A 21,153-nucleotide genomic window follows, 5' to 3' on the forward strand; every position below is an offset into this window, starting at 1 on the left:
CCCCAGCTGTGGCTCCTGGTGGCTCGTTTTCCTGGTTTCAGGCTACAGAACTTTCTGCGTAAAAAGGAAGCTTCTGCATGTTAATCCGAGCTGTCAGGCTGGAGTCCCCACCCACCCCCTGAAACGTGGGGAGTTCTCACCTGGTCGGGGCAGGGGCTGCCTTCTAGCCCTGGGGGTGAGAGGGCAGCATGGAAGGGGCCGGCCTGAGAAGAGGTGGCTGCAACCCTGGGGCACCCGAGCTGTGGCCGCTGCAGGCCCAGCCCACGCACCTCGCTAGGCCCCAGCTCTGGGTCCAGCCCATCCCTCCACCCGGACCCCTCCCACCCTCTCCTCCCGGCAGCGGCCACTGGGGGCGCCTGTGAGCACCCCAGCAGGTGGACGATCTTTCCAAACCGCAGGCACCCCGAGACCACGTGCGGTCACCCCCCCACACTGTACCCAGAACACAAGCTCCTGAGGACAGACCTTCCCTTTGTTCTCACTGAACGTCACAGAGCAGGGCACACGGCCGCTGTTCGCAGACGGGCGGAGCTGGGTGGACGGAGGGCCACGCCCCAGACCGGGCTCCCTGGATCCACCTGCTGCACCCCCATCCTGGGTGGAATGTGCCCCCCCTCAAATCCACATCCCCCGGGACCTCAGCATGTGACCCGATCTGGATGGAGGGTCCATGCAGATGTGATGGGTCAAGATGACATTGTAGGGCACGCAGGGGACAGGGGGGCCCCCCACCCCACATGGGGTCCTAAAACAGCAGGAGATGCAGAGAGAACCCGTCATGTCACGGGAACAGGGATGCAGAGGCTGGAGCCCGACGTCTATGAGCTGCGAGAGCCCGGGGAGGAACCCCATGGCCACCGGCCGCCCACGCCCTGACCCTCGGACTCCTGGCCTCGGAGCTGCCTGAAGGCGCCCAGCGTGTGGCGCAGCTGCCCCGGGAAACGCACGCCCCACGGTCCCCCCCTCCCCGATGAGGAGCTGGCTTGCACCCCACCTGGCAGCTGGGGAGCAAGAGGGCGAGACCACGGGGCACGGCGGGGGCACGAAGGCCAGCCCCCCGAGGAGTGGGTACGCTCAAATCCTGAGCCCCAGCCCCCCCAACAGGACACGCGACGCTCATCATTCGATATGGCTTTATTTTCTGATCGTCCAAGTGCGTCCCACAACCAGCCTGAGCCCTGAACAGTCGGCAGTCCTGACATCCTGCCCCCGGGAAGAGGACACCCACTCGGCGCCTGGGCCAACGCCGGTGCCCGCGTCCTGGCCCCCACAGGTGGCCGGGCTGGCTGGGCTTCGGTAAACAGTCTCTGGGGGAAGACTGGCTGCGGGGGGGGGGGGGGGGGTGAGGGGGACAGGAGAGCCTGTGGCCCCCATGCCTGCCCCGCCCTGGGAGGCTGGAACCGCAGCCCTGCGGAGGGGGGTGGGGGTCGGAAGGCAGGAGGCCCAAGGCGGAGTTAGAGACGCGGCCCCCAGGAGCCCATCCCCGTCCCCGCAGCAAGTGGCGAGCTGGCTTCTGAGGGGGGCTGGCTGGGGGCACACGGAAGGAGCTGGGGTCCCCCACACCTTATTAAGGCCTCCCTGGAAGCTGAGGTGGGCGCCCAGAGCCCTCTCCCTCATGACGACCCTGCCCTTAGCACAGAACACCTAATTGATTATATTGCTAATGAATCTGTACGCCTGGGTCTCCCTGAGATCAATCTCAGCAGCGCTAGACGCGTCCTCCGCACCCCCTCCCCTACAAGAGCCTCATCTTTGGGGTTCGGGCCTGGCCCGTCCTCCCCACGTCCCAGGTCCCTGGGAGGGCAGCCCCATGGGGGCCGCGGCCACGTCCTCTCCAGCAAATGCTCTCCCTGGACCCCCAGCCTGGACACCCTCCTAGGACACGGGGTCACCAGCTGCCCCAGCACACACCTCCTTTCTACAGATGAGGAAACCGAGGCCCAGAGAGCCTGAGGTCAGGGAAGGGGTGGGGGCGGAGTAGGGACCTCCTCTCTCCTCCACGGCTGCCTCCTGCCCCTGGGGCTCCGAAGGCACCCAGGTTCCTGGGGGGCAGGCCCAAGCTCCCCGGGGCACGTGGGTGGGGGCAGACGGTAAGAAACACACGTGAAGGTCAATGGCACAGGGAGCTGGGCCGGGAGGCCGCCGGGTCTTCAGGGCACCAGTGTCCACGGGGGCTCAAGGGAGACGCATTCCAAGGCCCCACCCTGAGGCAGCTCCCTGCAGCCCGGGCCAGGGTGGGGGACACAGGGAGGGGTCGGGACCTGGGGACCTAGAGGCCAGTGCTGCCCTTCTTCAGACCAGAGGGGGAGCATCTGAGTCACCCGAGAGTGGTCTGGCCGGTGTGGTGGGAGGACCCAGGGCTGGCAAAGGAGGCCCCTTGCCCCTTGGGCTGCGGTTCATCGGTCTGTCGGTCGGTCGGTCGGTCGGTCGTGGGCCAGAGGAGGGACGCTGAGGCGGTGCTGGGCACGTCTCCTCTGTTGTCCACAGCGGGCGAGCCCTGAGGGCTGCGGGGCCACCTCTGGGGCTGGGGGCTCCTCTGCAGACGCGTCCCCAAGTCTGTGGCCTGGCCCCTGGGGACCTCCACCAAACGCTCCTCCGAGGGAGTTCAAAGGACAAAACAGAGAAAGAATCCCCCAAGTCCTCAAGAGCAACACAGAAAAGCTCTGTAATTCAGGGTTTCGGCCTCTGAGCTGGGGGCGGAGCCCTGCCCTCCTGCGTGGAGGAGTGGGGAGTGGCGGCAGGCAGGGGCTCGCGGCGTGGGCGAGGGGCCCCCTCACTGCGTCTTCGCCTTCACGAGCAGTCTCTGAACTGTTTTGTACAGGAGGTCGAAGTGCTGCAGGCAGCGGGAGGGCTCGAGTGAGGCCGCGGGCAAAGCCACCCCAAGGAAGGCCGGGCCCGCTGTGGGGCCACCGCTCCCAGGCAGCGAGCGTGGGGGCCGAGGGCTCACCTGGCCAGGTCGCCCCTCCCACAGGGGGGCCTGGCCTCCCACCCGCACCTCCCTCCCCCCTGCTCACCTGGACTGCCGTATAGGCCATCCCGAGGTAGGCGCCGATGCACACGGCCAGAAGCAGGTCGAAGATGGCAGGCTTGACCCTGAGGGCGGTAGGCAGGGTCAGGGCACGGCGTGGCCACCAGCCCGCCTCACCTCACCACCCCCAGATGTCCCCAGATGACACGGGACCACGCGCCCCGGGCCGTGACCCAGGGGCGCCATGGCTGCCGGTCCAGGGTGGCTCACCTGTAGGCGTTCATCACCTGCTTCAGCTGGTCATAGAAGACAAACTCGGGGTCCCTGGGGAGAGAGCGCTTTCACCCACAGCCTGGCCGCCTCCCACGGCCCCCGCACACCAGCCCACCCGGAGGCCCCGCCAGCCCAGGAGGGGGAGGGCGTGCGAGCACGAGGCTGCCAATGACCCTCCTGGGGAAGGACTAGCCTCTATTCTGGGGTCTCTGCTGCTTTTCTGGGTGTCAATCATATTCTTGAAAAACAAAGGGGGGGCGCACTCGGGTGGCTCAGTGGTTTAGGGCCGCCTTCAGCCCAGGGCGTGATCCTGGAAACTTGGGATCGAGTCCCACATCGGGCTCCCTGCATGGAGCCTGCTTCTCCCTCTGCCTGTGCCTCTGCCTCTTTCTCTCTCATGAATAAGTAAAAATCTAAAAAATAAAAAAAAAAGAACGAGGGAGCAGCACCTGTGGCTGTCGGTTGGGTGTCTGACTCTTGGTTTTGGCTCAGGTCATGATCTCGGTGGTGAGACAGCCCTGCGCTGAGCCCAGCTGGAGTCGGCCTGAGAGTCGCCCTCCCCTCCCCCACTGCACCGAGCTCTCTCTCGCTCTCAAATAGGATTTTATGTACTTACTGAGAAAGTGAGACTGTGTGAGCACAAGGTTGGGGGGTGGGGGGGGCAGAGGGAGAAGCAGATTCCCCACTGAGCAGGGAGCCTGACATGGGACCATGACCTGAGCCGCGGATAGACGCCTCACGACAGAGCCCCCAGGGGCCCCGATAAATACGATCTTTAAATAAAAACAAAGTAGGGTGACTCTGTGGAGAGTCTCTCGGTCTGGAGAGCACAGAGGGAAGGCGATCATGGTCTGGGAACCGGAGGCCCTGGCTCCACAGCCTTGGGTCCACTCTGGGCCTCAGTTACCTCTTCTGTCCAAGAGCCCGGACTCTTGCACACACCGTGAGTGGGCAAAGGCCGAGAGCCAGCGAGGGGCACCATGCGGTGTGGGGGCATCTCCTACCGGGGGACAGTGGCAGGTGCCCTTCCTCGCAAGGCCAAGTGGGGAGCCCTGAAGCACGGAATGGAAAAAAGACAAAACCCAGGTGGCCCATGGTGGGGAGGAGCATCCTGAGGGCAGGTGGGGGACCCCGGGCACAAGCCGCCTGACACCCAGAGCACGAAAGAACCAGAAGGCGGGTGGGGGAATAGGGCTGCACAATAAAACATAGAACTTCGGTTATGTGCGATTTTCAGACAAAAAAGAAATGGCTTCTGGTATAAGTATGTCCCAAACGTCCTGTGAGATATACTTACACCAAAAAAAAAAAAAAAAAAAAAACCCATTTATGTGAAATTCACGTTTAACAGAATCCCTGTACTTTCTATCGATTGTTTTATTTCTGGTCCACTGCTTTACGTGCTCAACCTCGCACCCAGGGTGGGAGGCTCCAGACGAGCCCGCTCAGCGGCGAGCCACGGGCGACGGGTGCAGGCGAGGCGGCTCACCGTTTGTCGGCCTTGATGTGGTGCTGCTTCACCTCCTTCAGGTAGCGGCTCAGGTAGTGCTCCAGCGTGCTGAGCAGCGTGCCGTCCTTGTCCACCAGCTGGGCGGCCCGCGGCTGGTTGGTGAGCCAGTCCATCACTGAGTCCAGCTGCTCCTGCTGGATCTGCTGCGGGGGCGCGGCTATGGTCAGGGGACACCCCCCCGCCAGTGCCCCCCCCCGCCCCTCTGCCCCCGCCGTTACCATCTGCTCCGTGAAGACCGGCATGTCCGGGGGGGTTCCCTGCGGAGAGAGGAGGGACGCACCCTGAGTCTGACCCGCGGGCGGGGGGTGCCGGGGGCCAGCGGGCGTGGCGGCGGGGGCCTCACCTTCTCGGTCAGGTTGTAGATGACCCGGGTCAGGGCCTCCGCGATGAGCCTGGTGTTGCGGGTCAGAGTTTTAGAGTCAACTCGGGACCTTAGGGCAAGAGTTGAAGAAAACATACTCAGGTGTCTGGAACGGGCGTCCGTTTAAATCACCCGAAAAAGCCCAAGCGTATTTCCCACAATAATGAAAACCAGCAAAGCCACAGCGGCCTCAGGGCCTCAGGGCGGGCGCCTGCCCAGTGCCTGCCGGAAGGGCTGCACAGCTCTGGGCCCACTCATCGCCAGGGACGTGGGCGTGGTGGAGCCAAGGTGGTGCCCAGTGGGTGAATGGCGCTCCCCACGGTCGCTCCCGCCTGGAACCTGGGAACGGGCCTGGTTTGGAGGCAGGGCCTCCACGGAAGAGGCGGGTACAGGCGAGGTCACGCTGGAGGAGCACAGCCCTTCGTCTGACGCCCCCACAGGAAGGGGAGACGTGCACACGCACAGGGGGACGATCCGGCCCCAGGGGCAAAGACCGGGGGACTGCAGGCCAAGGGACCCCAAGTACTGCCAGTGACACAGACCCGTGAAAGGAGCGCAGTGCAAACCAGCGCCGACGACTGCTGACTGGGCGGCTGTGTGGTGCCGGGCCTCCCGGGAGGGCGGAGGGAGTGCACTCCTTGCTCCAGCTCCCTAGGCCCTAGAACACCCTTCTCCTGGCTCATACCCCTTGGCTCTGGCACCACCTCCTCCAGGAAGCTTCCCTGATGTCCCAGGAACGGTCAACACCTCTGCCCGCACCTGCTCATAAAACCCCGGCCCCATGCAGGGCTGACCCACCACTGGGAGACACAGACGGGAAGCAAAGTCCTATAGTGGCAGAAACCAGAGGTGCCCAGGGTCTTGACGAGAGATAATGTGAGGAAGGAAGGTAGGGAGGGCTCCCTGAGGAGGTACGAGACAGGACACCACTGTCCAGGCCTCCGCACAGCCGCGCAAAGGCCCCGGGGGAGGAGCGGCGGCATCTGAGCCACAGGGCAGACCGAGGTGCTCCGCATCTGGGGGGGCACATGTGGGGTCTGGACCTCACACCGGGAGGCCAAGGGCCCCCAAGCCACTCACTCAACCCTCACGTAGGGGGGTCTCTGTAATCAGACCCCAGCTCCCCCCTCACCAGGTTCAGGCTGGCCACCCTCCTCCGTCCCATTCCTCGAGTCGCCATCACCCGCACCTGAGGTCCACTCCCCCCGGCGTCTGTGTCTACGCCCGGGCCCGAAGGCTTGCACAGGGCAGCTGTGGGTGGAGGGGAGGCCCCGGGGCCGCGGCTGCGCCCACCTCACATCCATGATGCTGCTGCGCTGGCCGTCGCGATGGCTCTCCAGGTGGGACAGGGTGAAAGCAGGCAGCCGGCGGATGGCGAAGCGTTCGTGCTCCCAGGCCAGGATGTCCTCCGCCAGGTTGATCTTCTTGTGCACCATGGAGAACCGCACCTCCGGGAACTGGTGGGCGGCCACCTGCGAGCAGTGGCGCCATCAGGGTGGTGCTCCTGCCCTTGGTCCTGGCCATTTCCGCCCACGGATATCCACAGGGGGTCTTGACAGCTGGGAGGATCCCAGGTCCCTGCCCGAACCTCCCTTGCCCTGAGGGGCCCCACTCCCTGGCCCCGGGTCAGGAGAGCACCTACCGCCTCCAGCTCCCGCAGGAAGGCGTGCTGCAGTGTCCCCTCGCGGGGTGGCTTGGACACATGCAGGTGCAGGCTGTCCCCCCGGCCCACGGTGTCCAGGCACAGGACGAAGGCCACGTTGTCCTGGAGCAGGCTGGAATCTGCGGGGCGGCCGAGCTGGTTGGGAGGGGCAGGAAGGGCCGCGGCCCCAGCCCCAGGTCACACAGGGCCACTCACCTGTGTGGTCCAAGTTGTCTTCCAGCCAGCGCTTGGTGCCCTGGTAGTTGAACTTGCCTCCTCCAGAAGCAAAGAAGAGAAGGTTGTACCTGGTGTGGGGGAAGTGGGGTATGAGTGCTGCAGGCGAGTGACCAGGACCCCGACAAGGAGGTGGTCTCCCCATAAGTACTGAACCCTGAGCAGCCTTCCGAGCAGGGTCTCCCTGTCCTGGCAAAGCAGACTCCCTGGGGGTGTCCAGGGCGCTGTGGGGGGCTGAGCAGCATCCCTGGCTCCAGAACACCCCCAGCTGTGATGACAGCAGACATCCCCAGAAAGGATGCCGGGCCCTGGGGTGCAGGATCTGGGTGGGGCTCAGCTGGTACACCCACACCCTGGTACACAGGGGGTACAGGCCTGGTACACAGGGGGCCCTCGATTCAGACGCGGTCATTCCTGGGGTGCATGAGCCCCTGTACCCAGCGGCTCCACCCTCCCAGCAGCCCCTCCCGCCCGGCTGTCGCGTACGCAGCGTGGGTGCGCTTGTAGGTGTAGAGCCTGGAGAAGAGGCGGGCGAGCTCCAGCAGCACGGAGATGCCGCTCCCGTTCGAGTCCGCACCGTGCGACAACCACTGTGGGCAGGAGGGAGACAAGGCCAGCGATCAGCCCCAGGTCCCACAGTGGACCTTGCTGCCCCTACCGCGGGGCCTGCGGCTGCTAACAGCCCCCACCTGCCTGCGGACACCGCTCTGCTCTAACCCCAGAATGATGGTGCTCCGGGTTTGCAGGGCCGAGCCCCCGGGACACGGAGCCCAGCACACTCTCCTTGCTCCCCAACACTCTGCCCCGTGCCCGCGGGAACCTCCGTGCAGAATGCAGAGCCCAGAGCCCTGGGCGGCCGCCTTGGTATGGTCCCCAGGATCGCTGCCCGCCCATGCTGCTGGGAGTGGGGTCGGCACAGGTTCCCTCCGGCTGTGAAAGCCCCCAACTCCTCTGGATCCTATCATCTAAAGCGACATCCCGGGATCCCTGGGTGGCGCAGCAGTTTAGCGCCTGCCTTTGACCCAGGGCGTGATCCTGGAGACCTGGGATCGAGTCCCATGTCGGGCTCCCGCTGCGTGGAGCCTGCTTCTCCCTCTGCCTGTGTCTCTGCCTCTCTCTCTCTCTCTCTCTCTCTGTGCCTATCATAAATAAATGAAAATTAAAAAAAAAAAATAAAAATAAAAAAAAATAAAGCGACATCCCCGACAGCATGATGGGATCTTGGGAAGCAAAAAAAAAAAAACTGAATTCTATGATGGGGCTTGGGACCCTCCCAAGGTCACAATCCACACACTGACATGTCACGTATTGACACTTAGAATTCAGGGATAGGGCAGCCCAGGTGGCCCAGCGGTTTAGCGCCACCTTCGGCCCAGGGTGTGATCCTGGAGACCCGGGATCGAGTCCCAGGTGGGGCTCCCTGCAGGGAGCCTGCTTCTCCCTCTGCCTCTCTCTCTCTCTGTCTCTCATGAATAAATAAAATAAAATATTTCAAGAAACTTTTTTAAAAAATAAAACAATTCAGAGAGAGATGGCCCCACGATGCTCAGGGAGGGAACCGGACACAGGAGGCCACGCAGTGAGTCCACATGTGTGACACGTCCAGGACAAGCTTGTCCACAGACGGGGATGGGGCTCAGGGAGGTGACTGCTGACAGGGACACGGCTTCTGAGATGGAATGTTCTGGAAGTAGATGACCACGGTGGCACAACTCTGGGTGTCCTACAACGCACTAAAATACACACTCTAGGAAAACAACTCAAATGTTATGTCAATTCCATCTTAAAAATAAATAAAAATGGATAAAAGCTCCACGGCAGGGGTTGGAGATTAGGAGGATCCCAAGAGGCTCCTGGTCAGCTGAAGGGGGAGACTGATGAGCAGGCCGGGCACTCCGAGGTGACCACTGAGGCCCTGCCTGCTAGGCCGGGTGGGGCCTGGAACAGCTGCCCGCCATCAGTCGCACAGGACCTCCAACCAGGCTGCCACTGGCCACCTCTCTGGTTCAGCTGATTCGTTTTTCAAAGCAAAACATGCCTGATGAAGACACGGGCACTGTTCACGCACTGGCGTGAGCCCTGACCTCACTGTGGCAGGGGCTCTGAGAGCACGGCCCCGGGGAGGCCTGGGGCCCAGCAAACACTCCTGGCCCTCCTCGGTGTCTGAACTGGACTCTGGGCTCCTGCCTCCCTCGTGGGTGGAGGACTTGGGTCCCTGAACCATCTGTGCAGACAAGGGGTTCGTGCTGAGCACCTGCTGCCCTCCTGAGCCTGGGGTCCCGGCCAGCCGGGCAGAGGGCCCCACGAGACCGACCCCCGCGGAGAAGCTGGGCGCGGGTCTCTCCTAGGCCCTGAGACCACACCTGTGTGCATACTCACGGCTCGTGTTGGGGGAACTGAGCATGTCCTGTGGGTCACCCGGGAGAGGACCCTGGTGTCCCCGCCCCACCCCTGCACCTGGGGACCCTGACACAGACCTAATCCTGATCCCTGGCCCGGACACCTGTCAGCCGTGGGGGCTAGGCCACAAGACCCGCCTCAGGTTAGCCCATTTCTGCTTCGTGACGACACCCACCCCCTAAGGTCCTCCTGGGCCCTGAGAGGGTGGGTGCTGCTGCTCTGACCCCCGCCCCGAGCTAGCCCGGAGCAGAGCGGGGGTGGGGGGTGCCCGTGCCCCTCCCCCAAAGAGCACGCATACATACGGGGGCTACTCCGAAGGCATCGTAGTGGGCCACGATGACAATGGTCGGGAGGTCTTCTCCACCCAGCCCCGTCAGCCGCCCCTGCAGAGAGACGGTCTGTGAAGCGCACACTGGCTGGACCCCAGCGGCCAGAAACAGCCCCGGCCTCCCCCACGCGGCGGGGCAGCATTTCCGGCTCAGCCGCCTCGTCACAGACAACATGTGAATGAGAGCCTGTGGCCACGTTGCCAATAAAACTTTATTTACAGGAGAAAGTCAAGGGGGCCACGGCGCGCCGACCCCCCCACCCCGAGACCCAGCCCATCCTCGACGGCGGAGCCCCCAGCCCTGGCGGGCCGGCAGGAGAGCTCTGCTGACGAGGACAAGCAGCCGGTACCGACCGCGGCCACGGGCCAGGTCCCGGCGCCCACACCCGGGCTGCCACCTTGGCCACGTGAACTGGCCCTCGCTGAAGTCACATGGGTGACAGACGAGAACGGCCTTCCGTCAGCAAATGCCTCAGCGTCCACTCCTGCCGTCCGAGTGCCAGTCCCGGGTGCACCGGGGTCAGACGGCACGGCGCGGGGCCCCTGCCAGCTCACGGCCGGGCCTGTCTTCCTGATTCTCCCGAGCAGAGGGCGAGCCCCGGGAAGGCCTCGGCCGTGTCGGAGTGAAGCTCTCCTGGCGGCCGCCCACGGCAAGCCACCCGAGACCCAGGGCCACAGCCCGGGTGGGACTCCTGGCCCGAGACCGTGGGCGTGCTGCCGACCCTAGAGGCCCGGGCCTCCTTCCCCAACCGACAGGCCAATGCTGGCACCACAGGGTCGGGAGAGTGGGGGGAGGGGGCACCCCGTGTCCACACAGACAACGGGTGGCAGAGGGCTCGAGGCAGGGCGGAGGATTCTGGAAGCAAAGGCCAGGGCAGCCAGGCTGAAACAGACCTCCTGGTGCTGGGAGGGACCCCCCGACCCCAGCTGCTCCTCACCCACAGCAAACCCAACCAGCAGCTGCTCAGCCCGACCTTCGGGAGCCTGACGAAGGCTCTGGCTCCTGGGAGCTTTCTCTGCCCAAACGGCCACGATCCTCCACAGTTTTAAGGAAACTCCTTGATCTGTAACCTCCCTGATCACTCAGACAAGGCAGGGGCCTCCCCACATCCTGAATCGGCCCATCCAGCCCTGCTGACGTCACCGGCCCGTCCAGTCCCGCTGGCTACCCCGCCGGCCCATCCGGCCCCGCTGACCACGTCGCTGGCCCGTCCAGTCCCATTGGCCACCCTGCTGGGCCGCCCAGCACCCCCTGCCCCGCGTCCTCCACCCAGAGCCCCTCCCCTCACCTGCCTGTTTGCTGCCCTCATGCCTCCCCCCAACCCTAAGTGAGTTCCTCAAGGAAGGAAATGCATCTCGCTCGCTGCTCCCTAACAGCGGGGCTCCGGACGGGTGGACTCACTCAGTTCTGGAGCGTCGTTCCACCCGAGTCCCACCCGTGCCCAAGCGCCGACACCACGGGCTGGCCAGTAGCCCTGCCCCGTCTGGTGGAAGCCATGGGGACCTGGGGGGACCAGCAGGCTCAGGGACGAGTGCTCGCTAGGTGCCCACTGGGCACTGGGCTCCTGCCTGGCTCTGGGGACCTCACAGGAGGCGCAACAAACACGGTCTCAGTGCCTCTGACACTCAGGATGATGGGAAAGGACCCGAGGACACGCGACTCCTAAATGAGTCAGGTGGGACGATTGCTCAAGAGAAAGTGCAGCCCGGACGGGTCTGGTGTGGCAGCGCGGGGCTGCAGCTCCTGGTAAAACCAATCTGTGGCTTTTCAGGCCCGAAACCGGATGCGTCCAAGGCCTTGCCTGGAGGGCACCCCCCGCACTAATTTGGGGCACACCAGGCGCTGCTGGCTGGCGGGCTGCCACCAAGCACTTAGCCCCTGGCCGGGGCCTCTGTGAGGGTCTCAGGGCGACCTCTTCACTGGGGCGGGGGACACGACACCAGAGAAGACACTCCCGGCCCCGCGTCCACACAAGTGCTGGGGCCTTTTGTCCAAGCCCCACACGTCTGCCGGGTTGGGGGCGGGGGCTGACCCTCGACCAGGGGGAGGAGGGCAGCAGAGCCGGGGTCTCCTCTGGCCCAGACCCCTGCCTTCGCTACCACCGTAGGTGATGACAGGCTGAACTCTCTCGCGTTTGGCTTGTTGTTTTAATCGGCTACTTCCACGTCCAGAGCTTGACGCCCTCCCATTTCAGCTAAGCTCTGAAAACAGGGGGTGTGTGGCCCCAAAAAGTTCTGAGAACTTCTAGGAATGCAGCACTAGAAAGACTATTATATGATGAAGAGGAGCACCCACTGTGGGAGAGAGAGCTCTCTGTGAGGCAAGGACAGCCAGTGCAAAGGCCCTGAGGCAGGATGAGGAGGCTCCATGTGCGGCCAGGGATGGTGACAGAAAGTGGGAGATCTGACTCGATTTCCCTATCAGAAGGTCCCTCCAGGGGGGAGTGGGTGGGGGGGAGCTCAGGGAGCCCGAGTGCCCCCTGTCCCGAGTCTCAGTGTGGCACACAGGGCCGGGCACTCACCTCCACACTGGTGATGAGCCAGTCGCTCACGGCCTTGCTCTGGACCCCGCTGGTGACCATCTGGAAGCCGTTGGCAGTGGCGGTGTGGAGCAGCACTGAGAACGGGTAGGGCAGGGTCAGCCCAAGCCCTGGGGACTCCTGGACCCAGGCCGGCATCCCCGTGGCTCCAAGGCCCCAGAAGGCAGGGGTCCGGGCTAAGCCAAGCCGTATGCAGAAGCGCCCCGTGAGCTCCAGCATGATGTGGTGACGGCGCAGGAAAGAGCCTGGGTCCAGAGCGGGCTGCTGACCCCACTGCCCGGCAGGGGTGACACGCGCCCCCGTGCCAGCTCCAAGCGCCGGCTTCCCGTTACACCCGCCACTTCCACGGGGGAGAACGGAAGGCCAGGCGGGTCCGTTCTGTGGCGTTCCTTTGACTACTTTAGCTAGCTCACTCTCCACAGCCCCCGGCCCTGCCCCAAGCTCATGGACGGGACGTCCCTGGCCTGTCCCTGGCCCACGGTGCAGAAGAAACGTGTCCTCCTTCCCCAACGACGCCGCTGCCCTGCCCCGATGGGCCCAAGCGCGATGCTGACACTGAGAGTGTCGTCAGCAGGTGAACAGACGCCCCCGTTTTCCTTAAACCATCCAGAGGCACCTGGGAAATCCCTCCCTCCAAATTAGCAGCTCTCGAGCTTCTGTTTTCACAGGAGTCAGCGGTGGGGTGGGGGCTGCAAAATGCAGAGTCCTGGCCTCCAGCCCCGAGGCTGCAGCACAGCAGGTGTGAGACAGGGCCCTGGAAAGGGCTGGGTGAGGCCACAGCCTCAACGGGAAGGACCCCACGAGCCTACCTTCGGCAGCAGAGGCAGAGCCCTGGGCGGCGGACGCGGCCTGCGTCTGCTCATAGATGGAGAGCAGGGCCTCGTCCTCCACGGCGAAGTACACGGGGACGACGGTCTCCATGGCCAGCATCTCGGGCTCGGTCTCCATGAATTGCTGCAAAGAAACACACACTGAGGGGGCTTCCAGGGTGGGGTGGGGGCCCAGAGGCTGTCCCGGGAACGCAGGCACGCCAACTCTGGGGCTGGCTAACAAGGCTAGACTCACGCCAGAAAAAAGGATGGGGCGGGGGCCAGGGTACAACAGGATGAGGACGGAGGAACGGGTGAGGGTGGCAATGCCCACGGGGCCCCCAGGGGTACCCATCGGGGGGAAAGCAGGTTGGGAGAACGGGCGAGGGAGCCGGTCAGGTCTGGGGTCACCGGGGACTGGTCCCAGCCCCACTGGCCATCACACCCTCAGCTGCGAGTGGGCGACAGATGCTGGCACCCTAGGCTGATGGCAGGCACCCACCCACGGGTACCAGGTGCCCGGCACCGAGCACTCGCCTCCACCACCCCCCACCTGCTCCCGGTCTGCAGATGCATCTTCATCCGAGGGGTCTCACGGGATCCTACCAAGCCGGTTCATCCAAGCAGAGCCCCCTCTCCACACTGAGTACGTGGGGCAGGTCACTCTTGAGCAGCATCCCCAGCGCCCCCTGCTGGCGGCCAGGAGCTCCCCAGTCGTCCTGAGCACAGCTGAGCCCAGACACGGCCCAGAGTCCCTCGGGGAGGGAGGACGCGACAATGAAGCAAACATCCCGCCTTCTGAAGGGCAGAGGGCACACGGGCGTGAAGCAACGTGCCCCAGGTCACCTAGCTGACTCCAAACCCAGTGCTCTTTCTTCTGTGGAAGCTCCCGGACCCGAGTCTGTGCGGAAGAAGGAGGCTGGACACTCACCCGGATGACATCCTGGGGCACGGCGGCCATGGCCCGCGGCAGGATGATGACCACGGCGCCGGCCGACTGCCGCAAGGCCTTCTGGTACTGCTCGTAGGAGAAGTCCAGTAGCCGCATGAGCACGCAGCGCCGGCTCAGCACGTCAGCGTCGATGGTGCGGGCCTCTGTGTTGAGCACTGCGTTCCGGGTGCCTGCAGGGGGCAGGGAGGGCCTCCCTCAGTCGGGCGCCGGGACCCCCCACCTGGAGACCACCGACTCGGGAGCCCTCAGGGTCCTGTCACTGGGCCACGGGCATCATGGACGCAGTGCCCGCTCCAACCCGCGGAGTCACGATCCCCACCCCGGGCGCCGTCGGGGGGACTGAGTGGCGTTCCCGGCCCCCACCCGCTCCGTGCCGCCAGGAGCTGGACGGTCTCCCACCGTGACAACCACAGACGTCCCAGACGTGGCCCAGTGTCTCCCGGGACAGGATCGCCTGGGGGGGGGGGGGGCGGGAGGAGCCCCTGCTCTAAACCCAAAGGCCACCTCCCACCTCTTCTGAGAGCTGAAAAAAGCTCTAGAAAATCAGGGAGAGCGCTAGAGCCGGAGTTTCCAGGAAACTGAACCTGCCCCCTCCCCAAGGAGAAGGAGTGGCTCAGAACCAGGGCGCGCACACAGCTTTTCTAAGGCCGGGGCGGGCGGGGGGGGGGGGGTCTCCCCCAGACAGAGCACCCGTGCACTGATGCCCGGAGAGCACTGCCGGAGAAAACCCGCCGCAAGAAGCCACGCGGACGTCAAACGCAGGAACGTGGAGGAGCGCGGACATCCCGGGACTTCGCACAGGCCCTCAGCACGTGCAGACCCCCCCGTCTGTGCCCCGTGCGCTGCGGGAACGGACTCAGGCAGCTCTCACGGTCGCGGCACTCGACGGGGATGCTGCCAGAAATACCAACTTTTACACCAAATCACCCAAACGGCAAAGGTAAGCGACGATTCCAGAACCTTTCAAAAGCCGCAGGCCAACCCAGGATGCGCTAAATAAGCAAACCACGTTGTGTGTGGGGACTGGACGTGGCCCCCGGGGCTTCTGGTTTGGGACACAGCGAGCGTGACTCAGAAGAGGACACACAGACGTGGGCCGGCTTCCCTCTGTCCTGGAGGTCAAGGTCGCAGGGGGACACGACGGCCGTCCAGGCGCAGGGGGACCGCCAGCAGGCCACGGGGCCAGCCCAGCCCCCAGGGACGTGGTCTGGGAAAGCAGGCAGGTGGGAGAGGGCTTGCTTCCAGGGGAGCGCTCCGTGGGGCTGGTCAGGGAGGCGGACGGCGTCCCAGCTGCGACGGGGAAGACCATCTCGGGAGCGGGGGCCTGTGACCACGGAGCAAGGGTGGGCCACGTGCCCAGGCCTGGAGGGGGCGCCCCCCGCCTCCACCCCAACCCTCCAGGGGCCTTTTCTCTGGTTCAGGCCCTGCTGTGGGAGCCCCCTGACAGCCGAGCGGGGAGAGGGCAGCAGGACCTTCAGCGCGTCCTTGAAGCTCTCCAGGGCCGGGGAGGCCCCTCCCCCTGCCCCACCTGTCCTGTGCTCGGCCTCCCAGAGGCCCTCAGATTCAGCTGCGGGTGGAGACACAGGGCCACCCGTGGAACCTACTGTGTGCGTCTTCTGGCCTGGAGCCCCTGCAGGGCAGGACTCAGAGGGAGGAAGCCAGAGAAAGGGAGGCGGAGAGCAGAGCTGGGTGGACGCGGGCCCCCCACCAGCTCCCCCAGGCCCTGAGGGTCCCAAGGGCAGAGGCCCCCTCTTTGCTGAGCTGGCGCGGCTGCCCTCACCCCTCAGTCTAGGCAGGAAGAGGTCAGGCCTGGCAGGTGCCACGAAGGTGGGCGCAGGACACCTGGACAGAAGTCACGGCTTCTGGAAACAGACCCAGACCTGAGCAGGGCTCGCCAATGGCTCTGTCGGGGGCCAAAAGGTCACCCCTCTCGCCCTGCTAGCCGCACCAGCTCTGTCTCAACTGCTCAGCTCCGTCCCAGGCAGACATGCCAACCAGAGGGAGTGGCTGCGCGCCAGTAAACTTTATCCACAACACCGGGTGGAGGGGATGGCACGGACGCTGGGGTGCCGACGCCCCCACCTCCTAGGGGCTCGGGTCAGCCCAGGGCATGCGGGGAGCGAGCGCGGTGGAGGCCAGCCATGCCCTCGGGAGGGCCAGAGTCTGCCTGGCAGGGGGGTGAGGTCACACCCCGCGGCCTTGTACCTGGTGGATCACCCTGACAGCAAGAGCACACGCCTTTCCTTCCCAGCAGCCAGCCCGCGTTTCTCAAGAGGAGCGAACAGGAAGTTAGGAAAGAAGAGAAACCCAGAGCAAGGGTTGCCGCAGGAGGCGGGGAGCCTGCGGGCTCGGAGGGGGTGCTTGAGACACTGGGGAGGGTGCCATGGGCGGTGAGCCAGCAGGGCAGCTCTCAAGGACCCGGGGTCCCTCCAGGGTCCCTCCGCCAGGGGCCGCGCCTCCCAGCACCGCGCCGACGTCCCCCCACCAGCACTGCGCGCCCGGCACGGGGGCCAGGAGGCGAGTGAGCCGCACAGGGGGGCCTCATGCGGGCACCTGGAGCCGGGCCTCCGCCTCCTCCTGCCGCACACAAGCAGCACTTGGCTGGGGCAGGCGGCGCCCCCCCAGGCCCCCGAGCTCACCCCCGGAGCCCAAGGTCTTCCCGGACGCCCAGCGTGAGGCACAGAGCATCTGGGCTTCTTGCTGGGAGCGGCAGAGACCGGGGGGGGGGGGGGGGCATGGAGACCCAGACTGGGGGGAACCCAGGCCTTCGGGGCGATGCGCTCTGGGAAGGGAGGGGAGTGGAAAAGGCAGCACAGAAACCCACTCGGATCTGGAGAAGCGGCTTATCTCACATTCGGGGCCCCAGGCCTCCGGGAGTCAGATTCCACCAGGAAACCAACAGAAGCTCCGGGCTGGGGCTCGGTTCGGTACATGGACAAACCCTCGAAATTCCCTTCCTGCCTTGCCCGAGCCCTGTCTCGAGCCGTCTCGGGGGCGCAGGGGCCACCTGTGGCTGCAGCTCCCATCCTGGCACACGGCACACACCCTCGTCCCAGACCGGCCCAGACCGTGTGGGTAAGGACCCCTCCCCAGCAGAGTGTGAAGCACGCCACAGAGAACGTGCCACGGCCCGGGGGCTCCCGGTCCTCCCTCCCTGCACCCCCCACCCAGAGCCTGGGGCCTTGGGTTGAAGAGCATCGCTCAGCCCACCTGCCCCGGGTGTGCCCCCTGGCACCGTGGACATGCAGGGCCAGTGCTACTCTGTGCGGGGCTGCCTGGCACCCCCGCCCACCCCCTACTCGATGCCAGGACCTCTGTACCTGTGACAACCATGAAGTCATCACCCAACGACCCCCGGGTTGACAACCACTAAACAGCAACCGCCTAACTCTGGGATGAGAAGGGATGCGAAGGGGAGTCTGGACAGGACTCCATGGAGGCTGGGACCGCCCCCCCGCCCCCCCCCCCAGGGCTGGGGATCCATGGGGTCAGGCTGGGCCTGAGGTGTTCAGACAGGAGGGGCCGGTCCACGAGCAGGTGGGCTCAGAGCCGAGAAGAACCAGGACTGCGGAGGGAGCCCCGCTCTGGAGAGGACAGACTTTGACCCGTAGGGACCTAAGGCAGCGAGCCAAGAGAAAAACCAGAGCCTGGAAGGTTCTGGAAGGCCAGAGACAGCTGTAATGAGGCAGAGACGAGGGAATCTAGGCTTGGGGCTGGGGTCAGGACCCCGGGAGGAGAAGGAGCAGGACGGGGGAGCGAGAGCTGAGCGGGGTGCAGGCCCAGCAGGTCAGGGAGGGCACTGAGCGGGGTCAGAGACATCCAGGACTCCTGGACGGAGGGCGCGAGTGGGGCGGGGAGGCCGAGCCCCGCGCAGGGGTGTGCACCAGAGGGAGGGACCACGCTCCCGGGGCAAGGGACCCCAGGAGCCCCCGGCACCGGGACTGCAGCCGCGGGGCCCGTGCTCAGAGCTCCTGAGCCCCGAGGGGAGCAGGACCCCGGCTCCGGGGCGCCCCCGAGGTCAGGACCGGCTGGAACTGCCCCTGGGGGGGGGGCTCTGGGCGCGGGGGCGGGGGGCGCGGCCCGGGGAGGATGGGCACCGCGGGGGCGGCCGGGGACGCGCCGGGAAGCTGGCGGAGGGGAGCGGGCGGCCGCGGGTTCCGGGCCGGCCGGGCTCGGGGCTCGGGGGCCGGGGCCGGGCGACGCACCGTAGGGCTGGCCCTGCAGGTCGTACTGCTGCATGCGGTACACGGTGAACTCGTGCGCCGCGTCGGCGGCGGGCAGCGGCGGCGCCACGAGCAGCAGCACGGCGGGCAGGAAGACGATGAAGCCGAGCGGCAGGCACGACGCCTTCAGCATGTTCTCCAGCACCTCGCCCGCTTCCTCCAGCATCCTGGCCGGCGGCGGGGCCGCGCGGGGCGGCGGCGGGGACGGGACGGCGGCGGCGGCGGCTCCCGCGGACTCACCTCGGCATGGGTAGCCGCCGGGGTCCTGCGGGCGCCGCGCCGGGCAGCCCGCGCCCGCTCCGGGGTCCTGCGGGCACCGCCGCGGGCCGCCCCGCTCGCCGCGCAGCCTCCGGGGAGTTGTAGTCCTCCTGGCGCGCGCGCGGAGCCTCCTGGGAGTGGTAGGCCGGCTCCGTTACATCGCAATACGGGACGCTGTGATGGACTGTTCGGCTAGGCCTGCTGATGAGGCGTCACCTGACACGCGAGTCAGAAACATACGGAGACTCGAAAGCAATTAATTGCAGCGGAACTTTCTCAAACGCTATCTGTGTGGCGGGAGGAGGCGGGGAGGCGAGAGGCGGGGGCAGGACGTGACCTTGCGACCCGGAAGGAAGTTGGGATGAGAGCCGAGAAGGCGGGGGAAGCGGGGGAGCAGCGAGATTGCAGCGGCGCGCAATCTCCTGGGAATTGTAGTCCTCCTACGCGGGCACAAGGTCTCATGGGAGTTGTAGTCTTCGTGGACGGAGTCTGAAAAAAAATCACTTAAAACTGCCAAGGGTCGTAGATGTTAAACTCCGCGAGGGAAAAGACTTCTGCCTGCTTCGTGCGTTGATGTATCCCCAGAACCTAGTGCGAGGCTTGGCGCACGGTGGGTGGGTGATACCATTTTTGAATGAATGAAAGAATAATAAAGAAATGATAGAAGTTTCTTAAAGGGATGGCGCAATGGGTTGTGGGACTTGTAGTCTGGAGCCTGGAGTTCGTGAAGGGGGTGGTGATGCGGAATAAATATATACTTAAGGCTTATTCGTATTTGGGGCATACTCATAGTTTGAAACAATTTTTTATTTTTCGTTGTTCATCAAAAATGCAAATTTAACTGGGTGTCCCAAGGTTGTATTTTAGAATGTGGCGACCCTAAGAAGGCACTGTGTCCCAGCCAGGGGTCATACCCACTCCTACAGATGGGAAGGCTGAGGCCAGGGGTGCAGAGCAGGAAAGCTACCCCCCCGCCCCCCGAGCTGACGTCCAGGCTCCCATAGGGCCGCCTCCCTTCTGTCCCAGGTGCGAGGTGGCGCAGACTCACAGCATTTTGGATTCAAGTCCCAGCGCCTCCCCTTCCTGGCTGGGTGACCTTGGGCAGACTGCTTCACCTCTGGGAGCCTCAGTTTTCTCAGCTGCCCGATATGATGGTAATAATCCAACACCCTTTCCCCACCCCCCAGGGGTAAGAATCCAATAGAATGATCCCCGTGAACCGGCTCAGAAAGAGCCAGGCCCACATTCAGTGCTCAGGGCCTGTGGGTAGGGAGAGAACGCACCCAGCTCTGCTGCATCTGCTCCCCCCTCCAGGGGTAACATCGTCCTGAGATGCCGTGTGGTGGTCTGTCTCCCCCCCAGAGCGGGACCTCTACGGGGGTTGGCAGCGGGTTGCTTAGGGGTGCAAGCCCTGTGCCCAGAAGAGAGCCCGACACTCGGTGGTTCAGTGAATGAATGAGTGAGATGCATGAGAAGCGAGCCCCCAGTGCCCCCACCCCCACCCCGCCAGGTCCTGTCCGCCGCCGCTGCCAGGGAGCCGCCGGGCCTGAGGATCAGGGCTGGCCTGGCAGGGCAGGGGAGAGGACCAGAGCTCATCCTGGCCCTGGTGCTCTTCATCCCCGATTCCTCCGTCTGTCCCCGTTCTTCCAGGTCGGGCTGTGAACGCACGAGAGTCACACACGCTCACCCAGAGACAGCCCGAGAGCGCGGCCAGAACTTGGCTCAGGTAACAAGGTGAGGACCCCAGAGCTGCCCGAGCCGCCTCCTCCCCTGAGCCAGGGTTTCCGTCTGGAGAGTGGAGAGATTCAGCTGAGCCCCACCCGGCGGGGGCCAAGCAGCCACCTGCATGCCCCTGAGCCCAGGAAGCCCGGCTCTGCCCCTTCCCAGCTGCGGGACCTGACCTCTCTGGTCCTCAATGTCCCCGTCTGTAAAAGGGAGTTAACGGTGGGACCTTCCTCCCAGAGGATTTCTGAGGAATCGATACGTTAATAGAAAGGTGGGGATAGCAGGGCCAGGCACCGAGGACCATATAAGGTTTTGTTGCTGTTGTTATTCACTTAAGAACGTATGCATGTGGTTCGGGAGGCTCTGCCCGCCCCCCCCCCCCCCCCCCCCCCCCCCCCCCGTCCACACGCCGGGGGCCGGGCTGTTGATACCCTGCTTTTACAGACGAGGAAGCCAAGGCCGTGGTGTGCGGCACAGCTGCAAGGGTGGCGGGTTCCAGACGCTCCCCCATCCAAGCGCCTAAGTCAGGGTTGCTGGGACAGCTGCGCTGCTGTCAGGGAGGAGGGCTGGCGGCGGGGGGGTGGTTAGAAAAAGGTTCCGGAGGCTCCGAGGAAGGCACGCTGTTGCGTCCACTCCTCCCAGAGCTCCAGTCACTGTAGTGACCCGGACACTGCCCCAGCCCCCTCCCTCACGGAGCTCACGGCCCAGGCAAGAGACGCATGAGCATCCAGAAGTGGTCACAGCTGCCATCCATGTGGGACACGCAGGCGGCAGGACACGAGGGGAAACTGAAGGGAGGAGAAGAAATCAGGGGAGACGCCCTGGAGGAGGTGGTGCCAGAGCCGAGACCTGAATGATGGGCAGAGAGAAGGCAGGTGAGGACTGGGCGTGGGCACGGGCCAGAGGCAGAGAAGAGGCCACTATGGTGCA

At 64.9% G+C, this 21,153-nt stretch overlaps 1 protein-coding gene across 2 annotated transcripts; it reads right to left on the reverse strand.

Annotated features, from left to right (window-relative positions):
• Positions 1-1,116: 1,116 nt before the first annotated feature.
• On the reverse strand, positions 1,117-18,480 carry NCLN (nicalin). Of its 2 annotated transcripts, none has more exons than XM_072787900.1 (15): positions 18,223-18,480; positions 13,997-14,187; positions 13,066-13,210; positions 12,239-12,333; positions 9,691-9,771; positions 7,475-7,578; positions 6,971-7,059; positions 6,755-6,894; positions 6,406-6,584; positions 5,095-5,182; positions 4,970-5,008; positions 4,731-4,891; positions 3,239-3,292; positions 3,015-3,093; positions 1,117-2,833 (listed from the first exon to the last, which is right to left on the reverse strand). In XM_072787900.1, exons 1-15 carry the CDS (start codon positions 18,404-18,406, stop codon positions 2,774-2,776), a joined length of 1,689 nt encoding a protein of 562 aa, XP_072644001.1. In that variant the 5' UTR covers positions 18,407-18,480; the 3' UTR covers positions 1,117-2,773. The 2 variants fall into 2 exon arrangements, with proteins under 2 accessions (XP_072644001.1, XP_072644000.1); XM_072787899.1 differs by having other exon boundaries at positions 4,731-4,894.
• Between the last annotated feature and the right edge of the window lie 2,673 nt (positions 18,481-21,153).

The sequence above is a fragment of the Canis lupus genome, chromosome 19 (genome assembly GCF_048164855.1).
Source record: "Canis lupus baileyi chromosome 19, mCanLup2.hap1, whole genome shotgun sequence".
NCBI lineage: Eukaryota > Metazoa > Chordata > Mammalia > Carnivora > Canidae > Canis > Canis lupus.